At 39.8% G+C, this 26,089-nt stretch overlaps 1 protein-coding gene across 1 annotated transcript in view; it reads left to right on the top strand.

Moving 5' to 3' along the window:
* LOC146308560 (carboxyl-terminal PDZ ligand of neuronal nitric oxide synthase protein) overlaps positions 1-26,089 on the top strand; it is a 77,115-nt gene that overhangs the window by 37,477 nt on the left and 13,549 nt on the right. Inside the window, exons 3-10 of the mRNA XM_084746431.1 lie at positions 1,018-1,110; positions 2,380-2,438; positions 4,872-4,980; positions 6,350-6,491; positions 9,278-9,450; positions 14,569-14,730; positions 17,038-17,242; positions 20,665-20,995. Coding sequence (XP_084602557.1) covers positions 1,018-1,110; positions 2,380-2,438; positions 4,872-4,980; positions 6,350-6,491; positions 9,278-9,450; positions 14,569-14,730; positions 17,038-17,242; positions 20,665-20,995 — 1,274 coding nt within the window. The remainder of the gene's footprint in view (positions 1-1,017; positions 1,111-2,379; positions 2,439-4,871; positions 4,981-6,349; positions 6,492-9,277; positions 9,451-14,568; positions 14,731-17,037; positions 17,243-20,664; positions 20,996-26,089) is intronic.

Genomic DNA, 26,089 nt, shown 5'->3' on the forward strand with positions numbered 1-26,089 from the left:
AATGTTATTGTTTAATTTAGCTGCCGTAGTTTATGTTCTGTGGCCCTGGAAAACAGAGACGTGGTAAAAATGCCAATTTCTAATTTATAATACACCTGAACTGTTTTTTTAACCTACTGTTGTTGCTTCTCATTACAGTCAAGTGAAGTTGGGCAAACTTTGTTGTTTGTTTATCTCTGTTATGCAACTTTCCGAGTGTCCTTTCTCCTTTCTCTGGCATCGGAGAGGTGCAGAGAAGTTTTTTTGTTGTTGGCTTGGATACAAATATTCATCAGTGCTCCTATTGTGAGCTGCCAAGCTATTAAAGATGCTGATATATTAAAGTGCACTGCAGATCATGTTTTAATGCTGACAGATTGTTCCTACTTATGGCCTTAATTCTCTAAGCATGCCAAATGTGCAGCAGGACATACACTCTCAATGCATTGAGGAAGTAGGGTGGTGTATTTCGAAGCATATGCTTGCACTTACATGTGAAACAATTAGTCAGTTAATCAATTTGTTAATCAGCAGAAAATTAGCTGGCAGCAATTTTGATAATTTATGTCGGCCTAAGTGTTTAATCTTCATCTTTCAGAGCAGAGTCTCTGAATTGTGCTGGTTTGAGCCTCTCCACTGTTAAGATTCCTTGATTTTCTTCGACTCAAATGATACTAAAACTGAATATATTTGGGTTTAAAGCTCTTGTTCAGACAAAAGGTGCATTTTTAATAGGTCATCTTCAGCTCTGGGAGCGTTTTAGTATTCAGCAGAATAATCCATAATGAAAATAATTAGTTGCCAGTCTGGTATTATGTCAGATGGAAGGTGTTTTCTGTGGTGAAGTAAATGGTTTCTAAGCTCTTGTGAGATCATGACAGATTTTTCAGGCGTTTCTGCTCAGTTATGTGTAACCAGCTACAGCCAAATCATCAAAACTGTTTAAAGATTTCAACTTATTTCACACAGGATGGATAAGATGCTGCTAGTATGTCATACCACTATTCTGATGTTCTGCTATTTCATCTGTTTTTCCAGTACGAATTCAAGGCCAAGAACATCAAGAAGAAGAAAGTCAGCATCGTGGTGTCTGTGGATGGGGTCAAGGTGATGCTGAGGAAGAAACAGAAGGTAAGTCACCAGTGACAAACTGTAAAAGGAACAAGATATAACCACTTTCCATGGGAGTAAACACCAAGGCTTTGCCTGCTCATACTGCAGGCAAATTAGATTTGTCTCTCAAATCAGATCTTTAGGACGGACTGTCCGCACTGTTATGTGCAAATGACCAGATTGGATTTGTGTGTCCAGACATTAAGACTTATCTGCATAGGTTGCTGTGGTAACAACACAGGTGTCAGTCACTACATATGCTGGTGACACGGCTCTCCAACGTGAAAGCATGAGAAATATAGTTCCAAAATCATATTACAATTAATTTGATAGACATTCTGATTGTGATAGGATTAATGATTAGTAGGAATCATCTTTGCATCACATTTTTTTGGGGGTGTCTGCACGAAATAAACATGTTTTCTTGCAAATGGAGAACAAGATTTTTCAGGCCAGGGCATCTCTGCAGCATTTCAGTACCTAATTATTATGCTACAGAAACGCTAGAGGGCTTTTAATTTCAAATGAGGGCCTCTAGGGCCCCTTTTTAAATGGATATTGGAAGTGGTGGAATCCATGATCCACACAGGAGGCAGACTTTCTGCGACTCACTCTAAAGCTTTGTTTATGCTTATGCTCAATGCAGTGCCCCCAGCAGGACGTCATTGCACATCACTGTGCCTCATGCTTTAAGTATTACCTCTTGAGGACGTAATTCAGGACTGTTTGCACCTGTTCATTCTGAGAGAGCAGCGGCCAAAAGGGAATCTCCATTCTCGACCGACCAGTGGTGTAACTTAATCAATCACTCAGTAAGTCAGTCAGAGACATCCTCATTTAAAGTAGTGCGTAAAATGTCACAAAAAAATGAAAAATGCTCATCACACTTTCCCAGAGCTCAAAGTGATGTCTTCAAATTGCCTCTCTTATCCAACCAACAGTCCAAAACCCAAAGGCTCTTTATTTACTGTCAGAAATGACAAAGACGAGCAGCAAATCCTCACATTTAACATGCTGGGACCAGCAAATGCAAATGTTTGATTTGTCTGAAATGATTACTTTGATTTTCAATCAACTAATTAATTAATCAACTAACAGCTGAAGCTCTCTTTTTTTTTGGATGACTTTCTAAAATCAGTCTGGATACAATCTAGATCTAAACAGATTTGGGCTGGCAGTTCAAAAAGTCGTATGCCAGCTTTGTTGAGATATGGTCAGTTTTAGCATAAACTTCTTTGATAGAAGATGCTTTGTCCTTTTAATCACAATTATCTGTCTCGTGTTCAGAGAAAAGAATGGACGTGGGACGAGAGCAAGATGATGATCATGCAGGATCCCATCTACAGGTCAGTCACACCTCTCAATCTCTGACAATTTAATCTCTTCACACTGTGTGTAAAACAAATCTAAAATCTCGCTATCTTTGCCACTCGCTTCATACACCCGGGGGATTAAACTGCCTGATATTCTCTCCCGTCTGTTCTCTGCACTCAGCATGTTCTTGTTAGCTCTAACCAAAGTAATTACTGTGAGTATACTGTAGATAATACACATTGTATGTCTCTCAGTGGAAATTAGATCCACTCGGCCTCTGCGGATGAAGCTGAGGCTCGCTTTATAGGCCATCGTATGTACTTTACCATGCAGGACTAATGTGCTTGACTGTTCTGTGCTGCATGTGCCAAATGGAGTTAACATATATAAGGCAGCATGGTTAATAATCTATAGCTTGTGCATGTAGTTGGAAGAGCATATGTTAAAGAATGTAATTTCTCCCTGTGAGGCACTCCTACTCTCAGATTATATTCACAGTAATCTGGTATTTAAAGACCATCTGTACAACAAAGCTTCACTTTGTTTGACAGAGAATCTCAACATGTGCGCCCAAAGACAATGCATTCCCTCCTCATCCTCGCTGTTTATTTACGCGGTGATGGAGCCTGTCAGCCAATCATCAACGGGCCTGTGAAGCTGTCAGTCACCGCTAAACAGCTCGCAGCAATTAAACTCCAAAGTGTCAGGTCTGTTGAGGAGAGAAGAAAGAGTGTGAGCAAAAATTAAAGTATGATTTTTGCTTGAAGAAGACGTGAAATTAATCGATGAGGATTTTTTCCTTTCTTTTTTCTGTCTTTTCTTTTGGGCTGGCTTGAAATAAGCAATTATGGCTCGTAAAAGCAGCCTCTTCATGGAAATGGAAATCTCAGAGATGGAAAGGAGTGGGCGGCCACTTAAAAGTGTCTTAACATTAAACATCTTGTGTGTGTGTGTGTGTGTGTGTGTGTGTAAATTATGCATATATCTGTGGGAGGATCTTATTTAGCAAAGCCACACCTCCTCAAGGGATTGTGTGTGTTAAATGTAATTATAATGAAGTTTCTGTGTATGTGTGTGTGTGCGTGTCTGTGCAGTAGAGATATATAGAGGAAACTGTATCATGTGACTTTCTGTTAGTAGATGGCAATTTGTTTGCCTGGTCCCAAGTGGACGTGTTTTATAGCAGCGGAGCCACAGATCAGGATGCAGGGCTGAACCTTTGCTCTGCCAGTGTACTGCAGAATGTGTTGTTGTTGCAGTGCTCTTGGCAAGGACGAAACCGGCCCTGCAAACTAAGACGTATTTTCATTAGCAAGCAATCTGCTGAGTATTTTTGCAATTAATCAAATAATCGTTTAGTCTGTAAAATATCCAAGATATGTGAAAAATGCTCACCACCATTTCCCTGAGCCCAAAGTAGGGATGTTAATTATTAATCATTAATTGATTAATCTCTGTTAAGAATTTAAAATGAACTAATGTTAAAGTGATAATGATAATAATATTTTGGTCTGACTTGTAAGTCTAGAAACTGCAGTCATTGCACACCGTTTGACATTGTTTTGAGCCACTTATTGAATAAGGACAGGTGGATAAGTGCAGTTATTTCAGATGACAGTAGAGCCTGAACAATATGGGATTTTTGAGACCAATTTTAGAGAGGAAAATGACCAGCTGAGATGGAATAAAAATAGATCTTTTTTATGAGGAATATGCACCAATTTTGCACCAGTCTGACTATGCAAAGGTGCTCAGAAATCTGTTTTCTTAAACGAATAATTTTATCAAATCATACCAGTCGTCGTTTTCTGCATTATATGTTTTGTAAAAAAAAGTCTCCATATTGGTGCATATCTTCAATTTGCCTCTTTTGTCCAACTACTAAGCCAAACTCTAAAGACTCTTCATTTACTATCATGTCTGAAATATCTAATCGATGATAAAAAATAGTTGACAGCTAATTTTCTTTCTGTTGACTAATTGTTGCAGCTCTAAACAAAACCAGGGTGGACAGCACAACTGTACAAGATAAGATACAAGGAGTGGCATGTATTTATATAAAGTATTATACTCGAAATAGTAAATATTTTCCTTTCATATTATTTATATCTGATTTAATATGGTACAGTGTATCTCTGAATACTGTAAAAGCCTGGTAAGTGCCTAAAAAACTAAACCAAAGTAGCTCCATTTGGTGGAAGAGAGACAAGCCTCTCAGAGTCCCGTAACTTATAAAATCCATTAGTAGACCCTGTTTCCAGCTCTTTTGATTTTTCCAGGTTCAGAAGGCAAATCAAAGCAGGCCAGCAGAGATGTAAAAGTTAGAATATCATAATAATACTTTGTTTTAATGTAATTCATAACAATAAACAAGGGGTGGATCATGTAAAAAAGGCAATAATTTCTTTTACATGTTCAAGTTTTTCTAACTTTTGTGTTTCTAAAATCTGCGTCATGTTTTCCAGGATTTTCTATGTGTCTCATGACTCCCAGGACTTGAAGATCTTCAGCTACATCGCAAGAGATGGTTCCAGTAATTCCTTCAGATGTAATGTCTTCAAGTCAAAGAAAAAGGTACAACAAAGCTTCAACACTCCTTGACATTTTGGAAAAATTAGATGTGAACACTGAAATCATTCTTGTTTGTATGCTAAATATGATGGTAAGCTTAGCTTAGCGTAAAGACTGGAAAGTCGACTGCAGTGTAAAACAGCTTTTTGGTCAGCTAATATGACATGATAGGTATATGTCAGAGCCAGGCTAGCTTCTTGTCTTTATGCTAAGCTAAGCTAACCATCTCCTTGCTGTAGCTTCATATTTAACTTAGAGACATGAGAGTGAGAAAGTGTACAAACATATTTTCTCAAAGTGTTGTACTATTCCCTTCACATATTTCACAGTTACAGAAGAGTTTATCATTAAATATCACTTTTCTAGGGAATTGGTTTCATGCTACACCGCTGCTCTGCTCATGTTTCATCACCCAAATAACTGGATATGAAACTGTCAATCAGCAATCTTACAGAAAGAAAATCATCAAAGAGGAAGAAGAGATGTCAATTTTATCAACTACAGCAGCATAATTTTACTCTATTGCCGAAGTGAAAATGTGTTTCTCATGATTGCATTAGATTACTTAGATCTGATTGCTTTTTCTTAACTGGAAAAAACCTGTGCTCTTCTTCCTCTTACCACCCAATTTGTTGCAGTCATTGCTTCTTGATGTAAATCCCCCAGATGAATAAGTATGAAGTTCACTGTGGGACATACTGAATGCAGACTTAAATCTAATTCGCTTTAGTTTTCTGTGTTTAGCTGCCTGTGACTGACAGTTGTTTGCATTCTATGTTTTTTTTTCCCCCTTTCATTTAAGAATTAATTTCCTGATTTTGTCAGTCCAGTTAATCAATTTTGGGCTTGAATTTTATCTTAAACTCAATTTCCGGTGGCTTTATTAATATCCGGTGGCTTAACACTGCAGATCCATCACCTGCAGTGAATACAGAGTAGATGCACTCAAGGACAGGGATTACAACTGCATATTCCAGACAAGCATCTCTTTACCTTTCCACAGTCTGAGCTGTTTTCATGTGTTGCTGCAATTGTTGCAAGTGACTGCTGTCTTGGCTCAGAGGTCTGTTATTATCAGCCAGCTGTAATGAGAATTGTTCCACAGAAGTGACGTTATTGGTGTCTGAACTCTAGCAATTCAACTGTATGCAAATGAATACTGAAAGTGTGCATGTTTTTAGTCCATGCAAAGATGACAGCAGGTGATTTCACTGTCTTAAAGCAGACAGGAGGAGCTGATTGGTTAAATTCTGCGCTGAAAAGCCTCTTATGCCCCACTTTTCGTTTAACACTTCTCTAACACTGACCTTTTATCTCAAACTCTCCGCGCCGTTCTCTCTATCCGTCTCTCCCTCCTCTCCTCCCCTGTCAGACGCAGGCCATGCGTATTGTGCGGACAGTAGGTCAGGCCTTTGAAGTGTGCCATAAGCTCAGTCTGCAGCATGCTGAGCAGGATGCAGACGGACAGGCGGACGGAGAGAGTGACAAGTCCACAGAGGAGCCCAGCAGTGACGGTGAGTCCTACCTGACAGCGTTCGCTGTTATCTGCTCTGCACAGTATTGCCTTTGGAGAGTTCATTCAAATACACACAGACAAGTATGCATTGTGGGTTATTATATTGTACAACCCCAATTCCTGAAAAGTTGGTACATTGTGTAAAACATAAATAAAGACAGAATTTAATGGTTTGCAAATCATTTTTTGTTAATACGAACTTATGTTGAATTTGATGTCTGCAATGCGTTGCAAAAATAGTTGTGACAAGGCAACAAAAGACTGGGAAAGTTTTGTAAATGCTCAAAAAAACACCTGTTTGGAACAAGCAAAAGTTAAACAGGTTAAGTGGTAACAGGTGATGTATAATGGTTGGGTGTGAAAGGAGCATCCTTGAAAGGCTCAGTCGCTCACGAGCATGATTGGAGTGAGGTTCACCACAAACTTTGTTGACAAATAGTCCAACATTTTAAGAATGTTTCCCGACACACAACTGCAAGGATTTTAGGAATTTCACCATCTACAATCTATAATATCATTAAAAGATTAAGAGAATTGGGTGAAATCTCTGCATGTAAGGGGCAAGGACAAAAACCAACATTTAATACCCCGAGACCTTTGACCCATCAGGCTGGACTGTGATAAAAATCCACATTGCTGTATAAAGGATACTACAGGTACACTTTGGAGTTTATCACTGCATCTACAAATACAAGCCAAGAATCTACCACGAAAAGACACTGCCCATGTCATAGTGGCTTACTGTCACATCTGTGAGGGTCCTATTCATGCTAAAAGGCACATACGAGTTTTGGAGCAACATATGCTGCCATCCAGACGACATCTTCTTCCGAGACGTCCCTCCATTCTACATGTGATAAAACAGCATGGCTTCATAGTAAAAGAGTTCAGGTGCCAGACTGACCTTCCTGCAGTCCAGACCTGTTTTCTGTTGAAAATGTGTGGTGCACTATGAAGCGCAAAATACCACAACAGAGATCCTGGACTGTTGAGCCCCTGAAATCGTAAATCAAGCAAGAATAGGAGAGAATTTCACTTTCAAATCTTCAACAATTAGTGTCCTCAGTTTCCATTTGCTAACTAAGTGTTGTTCCAACTTTTTGGGAACATGTTGCAGGCATCAAATTCAGCAAAAAACAATAAAGTTTATCTTTTTGAACATTAAATATCCTGTCTTTGGACTGTATTTTATTGAATAGAAAGTTGAAAAGTTTATGCAAATCATTGCATTCTGTTTTTATTCACGTTTTACACAAGCTCCCAACTTTTCTGGAACAGGGGTTGTAAATTTGATTGTCCCAATATATTAAAGTAAGGTCTTTAAAATTATCAGTCAAACCCTGACAACTCCGAGTGAACTGATTCTTTGGCTTTGTTTGGTGCTAACTTTCAGCCAGAGTCTGTTTGTACAGTCAAGTTTTTGTCTAGCAGTGTGCAAACACCTGCTGCCTGTCTGAGCCTTCCAACTGTGCGACGGCCAACAAGTCTTTCTGAGCCAAACAGAAGAATCACAGCACACTGGTTTGCTAACTTTTCCCTGCTGGACTGTTAAAGGAGATTTTCTGCATTCCTTTGTAATGGAATTATGTATTGCATATACCCAGCTGTTATTAGATAATTGATTAAGAGTTTGTTTTGTTTTGTTTTTTTTCCTCGCCTCTGTTACAGTTAGTCAGATGTAAAATGTTGAAACATTTTCGGTGTTTTTAGTAAAAAAATAAAAATAAAAATCCATGCTAGAAGCTTCGCAAAGTTGTGTTTGGGCACAGTGCTGCTTCAGGCTAATGTCAGCATGCTAATATGGTCACAATGGCAACGCTAACGTGTTGCTGACGCTGTGTCTGACGGTGGCGTTATAGAAAAAGCCAGGGGATCACTGAAGTCGTTGGCATTAATCCTCTGGGCACCGTGAATGTCTGGCAATCTTTCCGAGAGTTGCTGAGATAATTCAGCCTTCACCAAAAAGGAAGGAGGACAGAATGACACGTACTATTTCAAAAAAACTTATTTTGGTGTGTTGAAACCAGATAAGTTAGTTATATACAGAGTAGGTCTGGGCAGTATGTTGAAACCTTTAACATCTGGTCTGAGCAGTGTTATTGTGGGGGGAAAAAAGTGCTGTTTATCAGTGTTTATTGGTCATTTCAGTCACACGAGGACCATCTCTCTCCTGGCTACAGCTCGACCTCGCCTGTTTAGTCTGATTACACGCCTCTTTAGGGCCTAAATGGAACCATCAGACCTCACCAGCTCATTAATTCATCACAGCGATCAAACAGGAACAACACAGATGTCCCGTTACACTGGAGTGTTACCAGATTTAAGGGACAACATGAAGCTGATGTGGATTTGAACGTTCTCTGAGGCCTCATTCTGTGTTCATTTCATGTGACGATGGGAAACATCCCCCTGATTACGACTTTCACGTCACTGGACAACACCACGGGGTGATTGCCAGTGTGCAGTAATGAGTGTAATTTGCACAGTGAATGAATGGTTTTCTGGCACTGAGCTGCAGTTGTGTGACAGGCACAGGGGGTAAAATACTGTGTGCATGCTGAAAATAGCACTAACTCAGGGTTTAGTTATCTAAATGAAGGCAACCAGGTTTGTATGCTTTGATAGACTCTTGTGCATGACTTTACCATTAAGATAGATACATCAGAGCTTTCAAAAGGATAATAAACAGTCGTAAAATAAATCCAAAAGTGACCAAATGCAAAAACCCCAGAGGTTTTTGAATTGGAAATGTTTTGCTTATTGTCTTTGTGTGTCCCTTCACAGGTCGTAAACTGACGGGGGCAGAGCAGGGGGAGGAAGAGGAGGACGGCAAACATGGAGGAAGACGAGGAGGCGAAGACCCGTCAGCTGGTGCTTCGCTGTGTGAAAAGGCAGTCAGTGAAATTCTGCAGAGTCTGGCTGAACTGAACGTGGTCAAACCGGGTCAGACTATCATAGTAAGATACTGCAGGAGAAACACACACACACGCACACACACACACACACTGGACTGCTGAGGACAGGAAAATTGTATTAAGAACACTGTATTGTGATATATTTTAGTCATCTACAGTCCTGCCCTATGGTGTTTCAAAGGTCAAGAACAGGATTAAGAGTTAACAAAAACAAGAAATGAAACTGTATATTTGAATTCTCCTCACTTTTTCTGTTTTGTAAATTTAAATTATACTCCAGCTATGGCGAGCAATCCACTGAGAGGAAGCCTGAGTACATATATTTTGAGTGTCTTTAAGGCAGAGGACACAAGGTCTGCCAAAAAAAAAAGTTGCTAGATTTGTTGCTAAGGACATTTTTTGAAAAAAGTCTCAAAGTCATAAAAGTTTCTAAATCTGTAAGAAAAGTTGCCAAGTTGGCAAGACGAAATGTTAAGACCGCTGTGATGTTCCAAACTAATTTTAGCGCCGGTCCTCACAGAGATACAGCAAATCTAAAATTACCAGCACCAGTATTGTCAGATCACTGCCCACTAATGGAGGGTTGCTTTAAATTCCTTCTTCTTTCTTCTCTACATTTAAATTTTTTCTTTTTGGTAATTATCATTATAACCAAATAAGCTCACATACAGATTTCTTCATTTCATCTTTTTGGCTGGGTTACACCAACAAGGATTAATTCATGGCACGATTAAGTCATGGTTTAACTTTAAATTATGTTGCATCAAACTAGCTCAAAATAAAGAAAGAATAAATTTAAATCTCTCTTTAAACATCTGTTTAGTATTGCTATAAAATTAAATAAAATTTCATTCTGTTGCACCAAAATTTTATCTTTTATCCAATATTAACTTAAAACTTACATTTGAGGTGGTTAAAGGGGTAAGATAACAGCATTTTGACATAGATTGAGCAAAAAAAGTCTTGTTTTGTTAACTTAATAGTTTAGCAAACAGTATAATGTTTTATTAGTGTTTAGCCAGCTAGCAAAGAATGCAACATTTTATTAACTTTTCAGTTAGTAAGCAAACAGTGTAATGTTTTGTTAATTTTTTTAGCTAGCTAGCAAGCAATGTATTATTTTGTTAAGGAATCCAGAGCAGCTGAAAATGAAATGCCTCCACCCACCCCCCTTTTTAAACTTACTAGGTCCCAAAAACACTTAAGTTTTTTTATGCATTTAGTTGTTTAGCTGTTTATTTTGTTATTTTAATTTTGGTGAGCAAGGATCTTCATACTGATTAAACTCTATATTGATTTTGGTTTAGATCAATAAACATAATTAGATGGAGATTAGCTTTTAATTCTGCAACAGAACTCTGCTTAATTTTAAATGTGGATTTACTCATTTTAAGCCTAGTTTTGCTAAATGCTGATTAAATAAATGGAGTAATGGAGTAAGTGCTCCACAGTCACTGTGTTTTGTACTCAAGCATTTCTCCTGACAGCGGCTGTACATCTTTTCATGATCATTGAATAGCACACACAAACTCGCATTATGGACACCACATTGTCCTGACAGGCCGCTTCCATCACAGTTGCACTAAATGTTCCTCTTTATTACTGACACCAGCAGTAGGGGTGAGGCAGCAGCAGCAGCAGCAGCAGCAGCAGCATCCACATTTTAATGATTATAGCTTTCTTTGCTCCGGACTGCTTCTGGCTTTGTCACTACGGGACTTCGCCTCTGCTCTGATTCATTGCTTTGGTTTTAGAGGTGTTTTGATGTTATTATCTAGGCATAGTCCTGCCAAATGGCTCATTGAACTGAGGAAGTAGAGTACAGTGCTTTGTCATCGACTGCAGTACCTGACCAGATCATTGATCTGCAGCTCTATCTGGCAGCAGATACTGTCGGTATGAAATAACCTGCTCACTGTAGCATGACGTAAAAAGACCACATTTTGGTTTCTCCGAGATTTGCCAGACTTTAAATCTGTGAAGTTGGGAACTGACGATTATCTTAAATATTTTGACAGTGACAGGATGAATTGATGCAAACATGCAGGCTTTGCTGTGTCACGATGTGTTTCTGTGGATTTGTCACCACAGCGAGTGTGGTAGATACAGCTGTTATCACGCTGCTAAAAGAGAGAGACAGAGAGTGGGGAACCTGCATATTCCTGCTGGCTGTGAAAAGGGGGACACCTAATCCCAAAAACCCAGTCTGTTCCCTTTGATTTCTGAGAAACGCCACCATAATCCCATAGAGGGGTTCACGAACATCTGCTCTATGGAGATAAGGCAGGAGCGAGGGAAGGGAGGAAGAGAGAGGAGGACAGAAAGGAATAATGAGAGATCAGGATAATGGAAAAAAGACTGGCCAGAAGATATACTGTGGACTGAACTAGATGCCGCTTGTATTGGTGGCTTCAAACAGGCAGGCCAAGGGTGGACAAAATAACAGAAACACCCCCAAGACCATCTGAGGCGTTGAATCAACTTGTGTTCTTATGCCGTAGCTTGTAGGGCCGCTACTAGTTTTTATTGTCATTAGCAATTAAAGACACTGGAAGATTATTCTGATTTTCACTATGAACAGTGTGGTCCCACAGTGCACATGCACTCAAGACCCCGTGCATGGGGTTACGAGTGAATGGGAACAGGGATCGATATTCAGGGAAATCTGTACGGCCTTCCCACGTCAATAAAAGCAGTAACATTGGAGGGTTGAAAAGGGTTGCATCCATCCGACGACACTTTTGCATGGAGCGAGCAAACCAATCACGAGACAACCGCACTCATGACTCGAGACATTCAATCTTTTAATGTTTCTTTTAATGCATCAAATGCATGTTTATGATTCAAGTAGATTACGAACAGAAAACAGGACTTGTCTCATAAGCATGTTGAATATTAAATACATTACAAGACCACCTGACAAAAACAGCTCCTCTTCCACCATGTTCCTGAAAAAAAAAAAAATCTTCTGCTGCACTTATTTGTAATTGTGAGCCTTTTTGTTATCAGTTTGGTTTGAATACTCAGAGCAGAGTGCAGTTTTGTTTTTCCTGGAACAAGTTGCCTTTGATTTTAAATGAGTTATACCAAAAGAATCTCAGCTTTCTTTTGCAATTTTCACTTGCCTAAAAGCATCGCATTTTTTTTTTTAGAAAAGCTGCTGTGAAATCAGGCATTTTAGGCCGCAACAATCCCCAAAAAAAAGGCCTACAAAATCCTAGAGGGACTGATTTACTGGGAACTTTGTGTGAAAGAGGAGGCAGTTAAGCACCATTTGAAGTCTGATGACAGTTGTTTGCTTATGTTGCTACGCCACTGTCAGTCAAATCCTGATCAAACCGTGTCCACACAGTCTAGACAAAGTAGATTAGCTGAGTTTTTGAGTGTTTAACAATTAATCAAAGATCAAGAATGTTTTTTGGAGGGGTTTCTCTGAACTTTAACTTTGATTGTCGCTTATTAAAACATGAATATTTAACGTTAGAGATTGTAAAACAAGTTTTCAGGGGTTTTAATCTGCTCATTGGTTGGTTCATTTGTTGTCTATGAATGACAGATAAGCCCATTACAATTACCCAGAGTCTAATGTGATGTCTTTTTAAAGGCTTGTTTTTTCCTGACCAACAATCTAAAACACAAAAATGCTCAATTTATTTTTGCATAAAACAAAACAAAAGCAGTAAATCCTCATATTTAAGAAGTCAGAAACGATTTAATCACTTCATTTCAAAATAGTTGTCAAATAATTACCTGACAGTTGATTAATCAATGAACAAACTTCTTTCAGCACCAATAGTTCGTAGTGTAAAAGCCCCGGTTTAAAATCCAGCTGTTTCTAAATAACTTAGTAACAGTCGTTGAATGATAGTGAGCAAATAAGCCACCAACTATCATCACATAAGGATTAAAATGTTGCTAAATCCTGATTGGTGAGTCAACGTACATGACACCAACTTTTTTAAAACCAAGTCCCACCCAATTTAAACCACTGAAAGGAGCGCAGACGAAAACAGAAATCAGTCACAACTTTTCAAACTTTGGCAGAAAATAATGTTTGTGTAGGATCCCATCACTCACAGTAAGAAGCTGACTGAGAAAAAAAGGTTTTCAGGGCCGGATGTATTTTAACTGTTGATTAATCTGATTATTTTCTCAATTAACTGATTAGTTGTTTGGTCTATAAAAAGTCAGAAAATGGTCAAAGTTTACTGTCATAAAGGAGTGAAGAAACCAGAAATCTGAGAACTTTTACTTGATCTTCTTTTAAAAAAAAAAAATCAGTTATAAGAGTAGTTGGCAATTAATTGTTGCGTCTCTAGTCAGGTGTCAGTGCTAGTGAGGGTGACTGTTGTTTTGTGTTTATTTTGTCTTTCCTTGTCCTAGTTTCTAACCGTACAGTTTTATACCAATGAAAGTAAAACATATTTTGCACCTCACTTTTATTTAATTGTATTCAGTCGTATTTATTTAGGGAAGCTGATGACAAACTGAGGTAGAAGCCACTCTGATAAACTTTAGTTGAATGTGGTGAACTTTGCAGTGTGGTACTTCGCCCTCTAGTGGTGTAATGTACGAGTTACAATATATTGCGCACTACCGTACCACAGAAAAGTCATTTTGCATGACAATTTGTACAATTATACAGACTTGAATTTCATGTGTTTAAGCATGTTTTTTCACTGAAACACACACTCATGCGTTGTCCCTGCTGTGTGATAGAAGGGGGTGAAATAAAACATTTTGTGCTTCCAGGGATAATCTGTAAAATCATCTGAAAAGACTGAGAGAGATAAATGGAAACAAAGGAGTGGTATGATAATGAGCTTAGAGATTATTACAGCTCTGGTGAGGAGCTTCAGTCGGGCTCTGGGGGGCTCCAGATCAGTGGGTCGCAGCTCGGGTCTCATGGACTCGGAGGACTGGGTGGTTTCTATCCTACTGGTTCGTTAATTGCATTCATCTGGTGTCCAGGGTCTAAAAATAGCTCCTATTATGTAGCGAGGATGAAAAACCAGCAGCACTGTGGGTCCTGTGGGCCGATATCGAATTCCATCGAGTCTCTGATGGTTTTTTCGTGTACAGTTTGTGTCAGGAAACATTTGATCTATCTCCGTTTTCCTTCCTTTAATAAACTGTTTTTTTCCCTCTCTGTGTGTTCAGGACTTAGATCGAAGGTCCCTCTTCACTGTGACATCCCAGGGCGTTACTCCCAGCAGCCCTTGCTCTCAGTCTCTCACTCCGCTGGCGTCACAGCACTACCTGCAGCTCCTCCAGCAGCAGTTACAGCAGCAGCAGCAGCACACACAGGTGGCCGTCGCACAGGTGAGAAACGATCACACACACAGGGTGAAACAAAGCAGACCAAACGAACTGTTACACATAAATTACAAGTTCAGATTTAGGGCTGCAGTTATTTTCATTATCGATTCATCGGATGAGAAGTGATTGATGACATCTGAAGTCTATCTCTTGTTTTGTTTGATCAAAAGTCTGGAAATGTTAAGATGTTAAATTTACAGCAAAGTACAGCAACGAAAAGCTTTGCAAAAGCAAGCAAGAATATTCTCATTTAAGAAGCTGAAACCAGACATTTTCCCCATTATCTTTGTCTAAAAAACAACTGAAACAATTAATTGCTTACCAAAATATTACTATGTTTAATAGACACTGATTTTTATTCAGCTTTTCAACACTTTAATTAGTGAGATTAACATTTCTCATAGGCTTTGCTCTTTTTATAATCTTCTACTGGCAGGCTAATTTCAAATCAATAGTCTCTCTTTATAGAGGGGATCCCAATAATCAATATAAAATGAATCAAACTTGATACCTGGTTTTAGGAAAAGACAATGTCATGTACAACTTATTTTGGCTGGGGGACAGAAATACTTACAACAAAGTCTGACTGACTTACTGAGTGAGTTAAAGGGACAGTTCACCCATTTTCTACTCACCCTTGTGTCAGTTGAAGGTCGGGTTTAGTTTTTTAGTCCACAAAACACTGGAGTTTCACAGGAAAACAGCACTGCAGAATATCGAAGTGAATGGTGGCCAGTTTTTAAGCAGGAAAAACAGTCCATTCTGCTCGTCTGGTGTAAGTGTCCTGAAGAAAGACGTAATTTACAGCAAGTTTTTAGCCCAAACCTTTGCTGTAGATCCTCAGCTTGGTGTCATGTTCACATGCGTGCACACACCATCTGAACTGGGTGTGTGTGGTGTGACGATGAGTGTGCACAACATGTCGGGGGCTGAGAACACTGGTCAAAATTCACGTAAATGCAGAGATTGTGCAGCGCTGTTTTCCTGTGAAACTCCAGCAGTGTTTTGTGGACTGAAAAACTAAACCCGACCCTCAATCAGCATGAGAGCGAGTAGATAATTACTGAATTTTCATTGTTGGGTGAACTGTCCCTTTAAGGCATGGTCACACATGCACAGACAGTCGTCCTCCTGTGCAGATCATGGATGCCACCGCCTCCTGTATTCGTTTTTAATTTAGAAGCCCTTGTTTCAAATGTTACTTCAGTCTCAGTACTCCCAGCTGAAGCTGCTACACCAATCCTGACTCATGTTGTGGATTTTAGCTCATCCAACATGGTGTGAATTATTAAAGGTAAACTCCTCAGGATTTTCCCCAAAACAATGGATAGACTTGCATAAAAATAATCCCTCTCAAACATCACCCAAGACCCAACAGAAGTGTGTGACAATGCCTGAATCTGCAGAGACTCCACACTGTACCCTCCTAAATCCTACTTATTCTATCTTTAACCAATATTTGGCATATCCAGCAACATCAGTGACATCTCGACATCACACAGCTGCAGAATGAAGCAGTCAACTGATGCTTTTTCTCTTAATTTCACAAAATTTTTACTGCAGTTTTGTCACGACATTGACATTTATTCCACTCATGCCTCCTGAGGGATGCAAAGCACCCGTGCTCCCCTTTTACTGTGCTGTGCTTGAGGCTAAAACACACTACCACACATCCAGGAAGAATTGTTTGGGAAAACATTCAATTCAACTATTAATCTAACACCTTTCATACACACATGCAGCCCAAAGTGCTTCACAAAGCAAAATTAAAACGACACAGACAAGAAACAAAACAACTTTTGCAATAAAAAATTACAACAATTAAACAAAAATTGAACAAAATAGGGATCTCTTCATTTGTACAGCCACTTCATACCTCATTCAGTCAAGTCTCAGTCTGTTATTTACAGTAAAGCCCCAATATGTATGGGTCTTATAGCATTTACTGATGCTCTTCCACTAGGGGGCAGCACCAATACAGTAACTGGAGGACAGTCAGTGCAGCATGATGGAATACAAGTGAGGCTGGGATAAAAATGCATTTGCAACAAAGCATCTCAAGAGACTGATTAAACTGCTGGTTTATAACATCATCTGAGTAACTCCAGCACAAATACTTGTTTACTTTATGTCTTACTGGTTGATTGCATGGCTGTAGAAGAATTGGGCCGCATGTAAATGATCTCTCCTAAATAGCCCTCTCATCATTACTTCGAGGCAAAAAATAACTATTCAGACAATTAATGGATCTGGGTTTTGCATGTAAATCAACACAATCGAACACACCTTGGTCTTTGTTTTTCTCTCCAGGTGCAGCTGCTGAAGGATCAGATGGCTGCAGAGACTGCTGCTCGCATGGAGGCTCAGGCCCGCGTCCACCAGCTGCTGCTGCAGAACAGGGACCTGCTGCAGCACCTGGCACTGCTGGTGAGGCAGCTGAAGGAGCTGGAGGCCCGATCCCCAAAAACAACACAGCCGGGGCAGCCACAGCAGGAGCCGCAGGCTAACGGACACAGTAAGTGACGGGATGGGAACAGTGCGGTCCCTCGTGTCAGGTCAGGTTCCCCCGTGTGCTGCAGTCCCTGTCACTGCCCACTGTCCTGTTGGCGAGGAGATGGTGTATTCACTCGTGACACATCCCATCATCCCTCGCTGGCTTCCTGCCTGGAAACACGGTCAGGTGTGTGTGACAGGGCAGAAGCACAGCTGCCAGCCACTGAACCCCATCTGCAGGTGAACACGAGGGCTTTTCCCTTTGTGCCACTTGTGTGACTTTAATTGAGCATTTCACTTTTGTCTGTAGTGAGGAGAAAACGCGTGTGAGCAAAAACAGTTCAAAGTATTCTGGTAGATGCTGATGAGTTTCTTTATTTTTGAAGCTGCTTTGATCATAGCATCAAGGGAGCGACTGAAGGATAATAAGGACTAATGATGCAGGGAGTTTTAATGATAAAGAGTCGGGAGGAAAAGGAAAGAGTTCTGGTCACTTAATTTGATCTTAATTTTATAAAAGCATATATACAAATTTTCATATACATTCTGTTTTCACATAGCTAATTTCACATCTGATTGTCTAAAGATTATATACTCGTGTCTTGTTATGTATTTAATTTGTTTGCGATAAAATGTAATGTTGTTTGCTCTAAGTTAACGCAGATTATAGTGACATGGCTCACAGTCTACAGCTGTGCTAAATACAAACCACACACAGAGGCTGATGGTAGGGGTAAACCTGACCCGAATTCTGTCAGTCAAATTGATATAGGCTGTTCAATTTGAATAATTGAGTATTTGTTTCTTTTTTTTTTCTGTATAGACTATCAAGCAGCGCTTTATTAATCATATAAATTTTAAAACGGGGGTTGGTGGGACCTTCAGCCATAGGTGTTGATCTTTGGATCATTGACCATTGAATATAACATGACATAACACTAGTGCTTTTTATGCAGATGGACCAATATGGTGGCGACACTGACGTATCAGAGCAACAGGCCGAAGCAGTGTCTATGTGTTAGCGTTGCACAATTAATCGCAATCGCAATAAAATTGCAATATGGCCAAGTGCAATATCCAAATGGCACAACCAGCACTAATGACATACTGTAGTGCTGCATAGATGACCCAGTCTAAAAATCCTGTTCTCCAGAAAAAGAAAACATGTAAATATCATCACGTTTTTATTATTATTATTATTTTCCAGAGAACATGAAAATTGTAATGCAAAACTGATCATTTCAACTGATCGTATCGCATATCGCAATTGTAATTTCAGTCAAAACAATCACAGTGACTTTTTTACCAAATCGTGCAGCCCTGCTATGTTTATATGTATATGGTAACAACATGGTTCACGTAATGTAGTAAACAAGCTATGTTTGTGAATGTGTGCTAACCACGCAACAACATTATTTGCCGACAAGATATCAAACAAAAGCCAGGAAGTTTTATTGTATCAAGTTGTTGCGAGCTGCAAATTCACTTCTAAGCAGAAGGCAGAAGATAAAATTATCTTAGAGCCTTAATGACTGAGGCCTCTCCTCCTCAGGGTGGCAGCAGCTGCCTCCATCTTCAAACTACTACACATCCGTGAAGTCCGCTGCTGTCCGTGTACACGTCCATTTGTGTGTCACTCAGACTTACCAACAGATCGGCCACAAACTCTACATTTAGAAGATTATAATGTTTGGTTTATGTTGACACTGTCAGACAGCTGTTAACTCAAATATTGTTTATTACTGAGGTCAGAGTTGGTGGTGACGTTGCACTGGATGGCACTGCATTAAAATGTGCTTCTAACCTTCTTCAACATGAATATTGAGATTTTACATAAACTGAGGGCCGTGCATCAACACCACGCTCGCTCTGTGTAACGCAGTGCGTGTACACAAAATATTTTTATACACAATAGCATCTCATACTAAAGTAATAACAGATTATATAATCACAGTGGATTTAAAACATTCTGTCAGCATTATCTCATACTCACAGACTCCGGGAGAGTTTTGATTGTGTATACAGCCTTTTATTTTGGTGCATACACACGCAAACAAACACACTTCGTCCCAACGGAGGGTTTTTGGAGGAGGGATGTATTGACAGCAAGAAAAGGAACGGTCAGTCTTGCCAAAATATTAATGAATAATCACACACACACACACACACATACACACACACACACACACACACACAATGGGCAAGTTTATGTATTTGAAGACGAAAACGACGCATCATGTTTCATGCTTGTATTAATCACGTTAGTCCGTCTGATAGAAAATGCTAATCTTGCTAATCTCAGACATGGCTGACCGAAGTGCTGCAACTGGCACGGAGCCAACTCCTCTTTTCTGTAATGAGAGGCAGCTCTTAGATCCTTAGAGAAAGAACAAGAAGCCAACAAGTCACTTGTGTTTGACTCTTCTAGTTATTTCACTTGTTTTTAATTTTTTATACTCCATCCCTCCCTGCCATATTCTTGTTTTTACATTTTGCTTTTTTTTTTGGGGGGGGGGGGGGGGGGGCTTTAGGGGGAGATAGCAGGTCAACAGTGTACAGCATATAGACGTGATATACATCATCTGAAAGCTGGGTTGTTGTTCTAGTGAAAAATCAATAATAAACCTTGTATTTTCTTTAGGCGCATATTCACATTTGGAAGGTTTTGAGTGTATAAGGGTTTAGCACATTATGCTCTATTATGTCTTTGCATGGACTGCACAGACTTGGTGCACAATTTAACGCTTCCTAAACACTCGAGATTTAATAAATATGGTCAGAAATTCCACCAAAACACCACATCACATCAGCAAAACACCAAGCCCTCGAGGAACACCGTAGAAAACTTTTGACACTTTTAGATCCCTATAAGAATTGCATTTTTCTGCGAACGGATGGTGAGCAATTCTGTACTTTTATTGTCAGCGTACCGAGAAAAGCCATCCATCCTCCCAGGTCTCTAGTTTGTGGCCGTGAAGTTTCATGAGGCTGTGATGATCCTTGAGGTTACGATAGGTCATTTTATACAACGAGGTTCGAAAAACGGCAACGAAATTGCTGCGGTGGGGACTTGTATCGTCACACATAAAAACAGCTGGGCTCATTGGCTCCACAAGAGTGTCAGCTTTCCAGTCAGACCTAGTTTATACAATTCCAATATCGTTTAGGTGCCTCTGTATGCAGAAGTATTGAAATGGACTAGGCAAAAATAGCACATTTATACTCCTATGTGGTTATCAAATTGAAATCATATCGTGACAGACTTTGTGATTTCAGCAAATATCATATTGTGGTAACCAAAGAATCAGAATAATATTGCATCACGATGAAACCTAGTATCAGTTTAATGTAAAGGCGGCCAGGGACGTGGATGTCTCTGACGAGTTGCGGAGGTTAACAGTGACATTTTGTTGATTTGTCCTCTCTATTATTTGTCTGTTTCAGATGGTCCACAGTCATCGCCGTCATTAGTTTCTACTACAGCGAAGCCTCTGTCTCTGAATCTGAAGCATCACTACAGCCAAACCCCCGACCAGCTCATCACCTCCACACCTGCGTGGCCGCTCCAAACCTCACCCCTGTCCCCCAGCCAGGTGGACTGCGCCGAGTCCTACCTGAACCTGCTCAACCTGGAGAACAGCACCAAACCGGACGCGTCGGTCAACGGAGACCTGGACCCCTTCATCAGGGCCAACGGGACGGCGGACAACAAGGAGAGCTCGTGCAACGACGTCGCCCCGTTCACGCTGAGGAACTCTGCCAACATGGATGAAAAGTAAGACAACTGTCTGAGAAAAAATGTTTATTAGTTCTGTACCAACATGCAGAAATATACTTATTTGCTTCTTGATGGAGAGTTACCCCTCCTGTGTGTCTCAGTTTTCATATTCATAGAATTTTAACACAGATGTGTATATCAATGGATAAGAGGTGAAGGGATATTATGATCCTGAGATTTTATGACTCCACTCGCACATTTGGTGAATCACGCTTGGGATGTTTGGAAGTAGGAAGGAAGTGTAATGTTGCCATTGAGTCAGTTAGTTAGCTGCAGGCTACAGTTTGAGGCCATCTTTTATTATGTTTTTTGCTTACATTTGTGCACATTTTGGCAAATTGGAATCATTAAACATATGCCAAATTAGCCATTAGCATTTCCTTTTTGCAGTATACCCACAGATGCACAGACAGCCATTACTGGATTATTTTGATACTGAAGAAAGCTTGATTCCAAGGCAAGTCCTGAAGTTATAAGGAGCGTCTTTTTCTCTGTGATTTTTAAGTGGATTAAAGGATGTTCATTTGCAATGAACATGTGGATAATGATATTCTTAGAAAGTGTAAATCACCAATATTAAAATATGTGTGTCACATCTGTGTGTTCGGATTTGTACAGTGCAAATTTTGAGGAGCAGAGGCAAAGTTGGTCAAGTTGGTCAAGCTTTCTTTCTAGCGTCTGTTTCCAAACGATCTTGGCTCATCAGACTTTGTTGAGTACTTACGACAAACCTGTAGATATTGTATTCAGCTCAGTAATATGTTTTTCTCCAAGACACAATGAGTCTTCCTTTCGGTTTTCAACTCGTATATTGTTTTAAGATTTACTGCCATTTCATCTGTGAAGTAAGCAAGATGTCTTTGTTTGTGTCGGAGCGCTCTACTCACAGTCACACGGGGACAGACAGACTTTTTCTTTTCTTTTTCTTTTCTTTTTTTTACTTTTCGAACACAGCCTGATTGTGTTTACTGGCTCGGTGTAACTTTTTATTGGCCCCGGGCCATCAGGTAATCCTTATTGTTGGACCCTGAAATTGTGAAATTGCCTCCATGAGCCGTGTGAAACATTCTCTGCTGCAGCTGCAGATGTTGACTGTGTAGGTAACAGAAAAAAATCAACGAGCCAAATACAGGAACTTCCCATTGTTTTTACACGTTCCCTCCAGCCCATTACAAGTGTCCTGCATCCTCCTGGGGAGGCGTACCTCCAAGGTTTGAAAACCTGAGAATAAAGACTGGGAACGCTTGGGTTCTGTTGAATGTCAACAAAATAAAATGTTATATCTCGTTTGTTTAATCTGTACAAAAACTTGTAAAACAAAATGACAAATCAAAGTTTTAGGGGGATGTTCTGCCAGACTATTTATTGTCTCTGAGCTGTTGCCAGGCAACATGCAGTCTTCCACATAATGTCCCATAAAACAGTGAAACGTCATTTTTACCTGTTTTTGTAGAGACAAAACAAACAACATAAAATGTGTTAATTTAACTTTAGAGGTGTTAATAACACTGACATTTTGAGTCACCTTTTATTTGAAGGGATGTGCAAAAGAAATTTGTCTAAGTTGACATTCTTTGAGATGTAGTTGTCACGATAACTGTTTAGCCTTACGTTATAACATTACATTATGCTGTCATATCTGTTTGGGTTTGACTCTAGCCATCAGAAAAACATTATAAGTATGTCACAAACATTTTTCTTGACCCCGGGTCAACTGGTACATTTTGGACGTATTGTAAGGATGTCATTAAGTTTTATTACACTTTACGGACAAAATATACCACCAGGTCATGCCACTGTTATAAAAGCATTTGACAGTGTAATAATACTTAATGACATCTTCATGACAAGTCCAAAATGTACCTTTTTTCTTAAAGTTAAGGAAAATATTCATAACACATTTGTAATGGTTTCAAGTTTCATAAGTTGTCACAACAAAGATATCTCAAACAATCTCAACCTTGCATGAAAGATTACGTAATTGGCCGAATGACAACAGAGATAAACATTCATAAAGACTCCTTCATGTTTATGTCATGTCATGTGTTATCCCTTTTTGTTTCTTTTAGACAGCATCACGTTGTTTTTTTCCCCCTGGTTCCAGTCTTTATGCTAAGCTAAGTTAAGCTAAGCTAAGTGCCTCCAGCTTCATATTTAATGAACACATGAGAGCGGTATTGATTTTCTCATCTAGCTCTCCACCAGAAAGCAAATATTTCCCAAAAAGCGGAACAATTCCTTCAATGTGCACACACATTCCTGATGTCAGTTTGTGTTTGAAGTAACCAGGCTCCACAGTGACACACACACACACACACATATATACACAGCCCATAGCTTTTAGCGTTATTAGTGGAGAACAGCTTAACTCAGCAGAAAACAGCCTGCAGCTAATGAAAGTGTGACTGTAATCAGGGGATTACAGAACACAGGGAGAAAAGGGTTGGGGTTAGACAAACAAAGAGGGGATCAGGTTTGAGGTTGAAAGAAAGAATCGGAGACGCTTGTGAGAGAGAATGAGATTTAAGAGAAACACGGAAACTCCATCAGCTTTAACTCTGCGTTTCTATTTTATGAAATAACTCATTTTGAGAAGCCATTAAAACACGTGTAAAGACACTAAATCGAATCTTTGGAATAATTTATGATGAATGTGTTTTGCTTTTCAGGGATGTTTGAGGTTCTATTTCTCGACGTCTTGCACATTTTATCTTGTGAAGTGCTTCCCCGGCTGTACTTACTGTCTGACTTATTGTCTGAATGGTCGGGCATGATACGCAAGAAGCCCTTACCTTCAATGCATATATGGAGCCACGGCATGTAATTACTTTTTAATGAGCTTTTTAATGAGCTTTTAAGCTCCTTAAAGCCATCACAAAGAACAGCTATAGTTCAAAAAAATAAAACATTTACTACGTGAGATCAAGCTGAGCTCTCAAGCAGAACAAACTCTTAAGTCCTTTTTATGCTTCCACGCCAGCGACAGCGAAATCTGTCCGTCCGTCCCATTCTTGAGATATCTCAAGAACGCCTCGGCAGAACTTCCTCAAATTTGGCACAAACATTCACCTGGACTTAAGGATGAACCGACTTGATTTTGTTGGTCAAAGGTCAAGGTTATGAACGCAATATCTCAAGAACGCTTTGATAAATTTAACAAATTTGGCAAAAGTGTCCACTTGGATTTGAGGATGAATTGATCAATCAAGGTCATCGTGACCTCATGTCCATCCCGTTCCTGTGAACGCAATTTCTCAAAAATACCTTGACGGAACTTCTTCAAATTTGGCACAGACATCCAGTTGTACGCGAGGATGAACTGACTATATTTTGTATGTTCAAAGATCACGGTCACCGTGACCTCATGTCTATCCCATTCTTGTGAATGTGATATCTTGGAAACACCTGAATGGAGTTTCTTCAGATTTGGTACAAACGTCCACTTTGATTCAAGGAGAATTTGGACATCAGGTGACCGTGACCACATGTCTGTCCCAGTTTGGTGAATATCTGCACAGACATATTGAATAGGATAAAATGATGAAGTGATGACATTTTATATCCAAACTTCACTGTGACATCATAATGATCAGCTCTCTGTCTGTTATGTCATGCATGTCAATATAGTGATTAACTTCAGTTTTGCCCAAAAACTACACTCATGTTTATACCTTTATTACCTTTTATTAAATTCCATATAATATTCTGGACAGACATGGATGTAAACTGCAACTCGGCTGGTTTGAAGAGGCATACAACCTTCTCTCTCTCGTCCTCTCAGTTAATTTGTCTCCCCTCTTGCAGTCCTCTCTCTCCATCTCTCTCTGAAAGCGATCCACAGCGAAATCTCCAAGGACAGCATGTTAAAAGTTAATTTCAAAACAAACTAGGAGAAAAATAAGGAGTTTGGAATCGACTCAGCGGTCTAGTGTGTATTTGGCGTGCTTGCAGATGTCGGAATTTTGTGTCTGCTTTGTTTTGTGTGTGTTTGTGTGTCTGCTTGTGTGTCTGAGGCTGCAGCTGAGCTCCCTGCAGCTAGACTCACATCCTGTGGTTTCCTGCAGCTACAGACTCTCAGCCAATCCCAGCTCCCTTCCCTCCCTTCACAACCTGAAACTAAACCCCACTACATATGTCATGTTTTTTTCCCCTTTTGGATGAGCAGAGGGGAAAAATAAAAGGAAAGACAAAAGGAAACTTCAGATCTCTTCCAAAGAGGAGGCATCTTGTTACTGTACATTTCCATCTGAACATTAGTTTCATCTGGTGCTGTGTGCTGTGTGCCAGACTGACCCCCCCCCCTTCTCCCTTTATTTGTAATTATGTAACATCCAGTATCTCTTTTCTGTCTGCTTCATTCCCCCCCATGCTTCTCTGCCCCACCACATTTTCTTTTTTTCTGTCTGAAAGGCTTAAAAAACAAAAGATGCAGTTCTGTCTTCGAAATATACCACCCAGGAGGAGGGGGAATCGAGGGTTGATGAAGGACTGTGACTAAAGATTTAACACGGGCTTGAGACAGATAGAACTTTTTAAATTAAACATATGCATTTTTCTAGATATTGAGAAAAGTTGTGTTTTGTTTGAAAGATGATGGGGGATTTCTGGTTTATTGTGCACAAACCTGGCAACCTGCTAAGACAAAGCAGAGCTCCGGAGGCCAGCTATCATGCAAAAATAATAAAATTTAGATAAAAGGATTATGTTGTCAATGACTGCAGCTCACTACCTTCAGTCAGGGGGGAAGTGGTTTGAATTAAGAAGCTTTAGGGGTAAGAAGCAGTTGCTGCCCATGTGAACTTGCATTGATTTTACTCAGTTCAGCCGTGTCCAGCTTCTGGCTGTGGCCAGTCAAACAGGGGTCGCAGAAATAGCAGGCATCATGGGTCAGAAGGAAGTGATCGCAGTGTACGCACACAAGGACGACCGGAAGGAAAATTGAAGAAGAGATCAGTGGTATGCAACTTCTGCAGCTCAAAGATCAGTGACAGGACCACCACAACATCCAACTTCATCCATCACTACAAAACCCAGATGTGCATGACTAGCACTCTAACTGGTTAAACAGTAGCTAGAGAGCTAGAGTTAGTG

This window comes from Lutjanus erythropterus, chromosome 20 (genome assembly GCF_056507025.1).
Source record: "Lutjanus erythropterus isolate fLutEry1 chromosome 20, fLutEry1.hap2, whole genome shotgun sequence".
In the NCBI taxonomy this organism is placed as follows: domain Eukaryota; kingdom Metazoa; phylum Chordata; class Actinopteri; order Lutjaniformes; family Lutjanidae; genus Lutjanus; species Lutjanus erythropterus.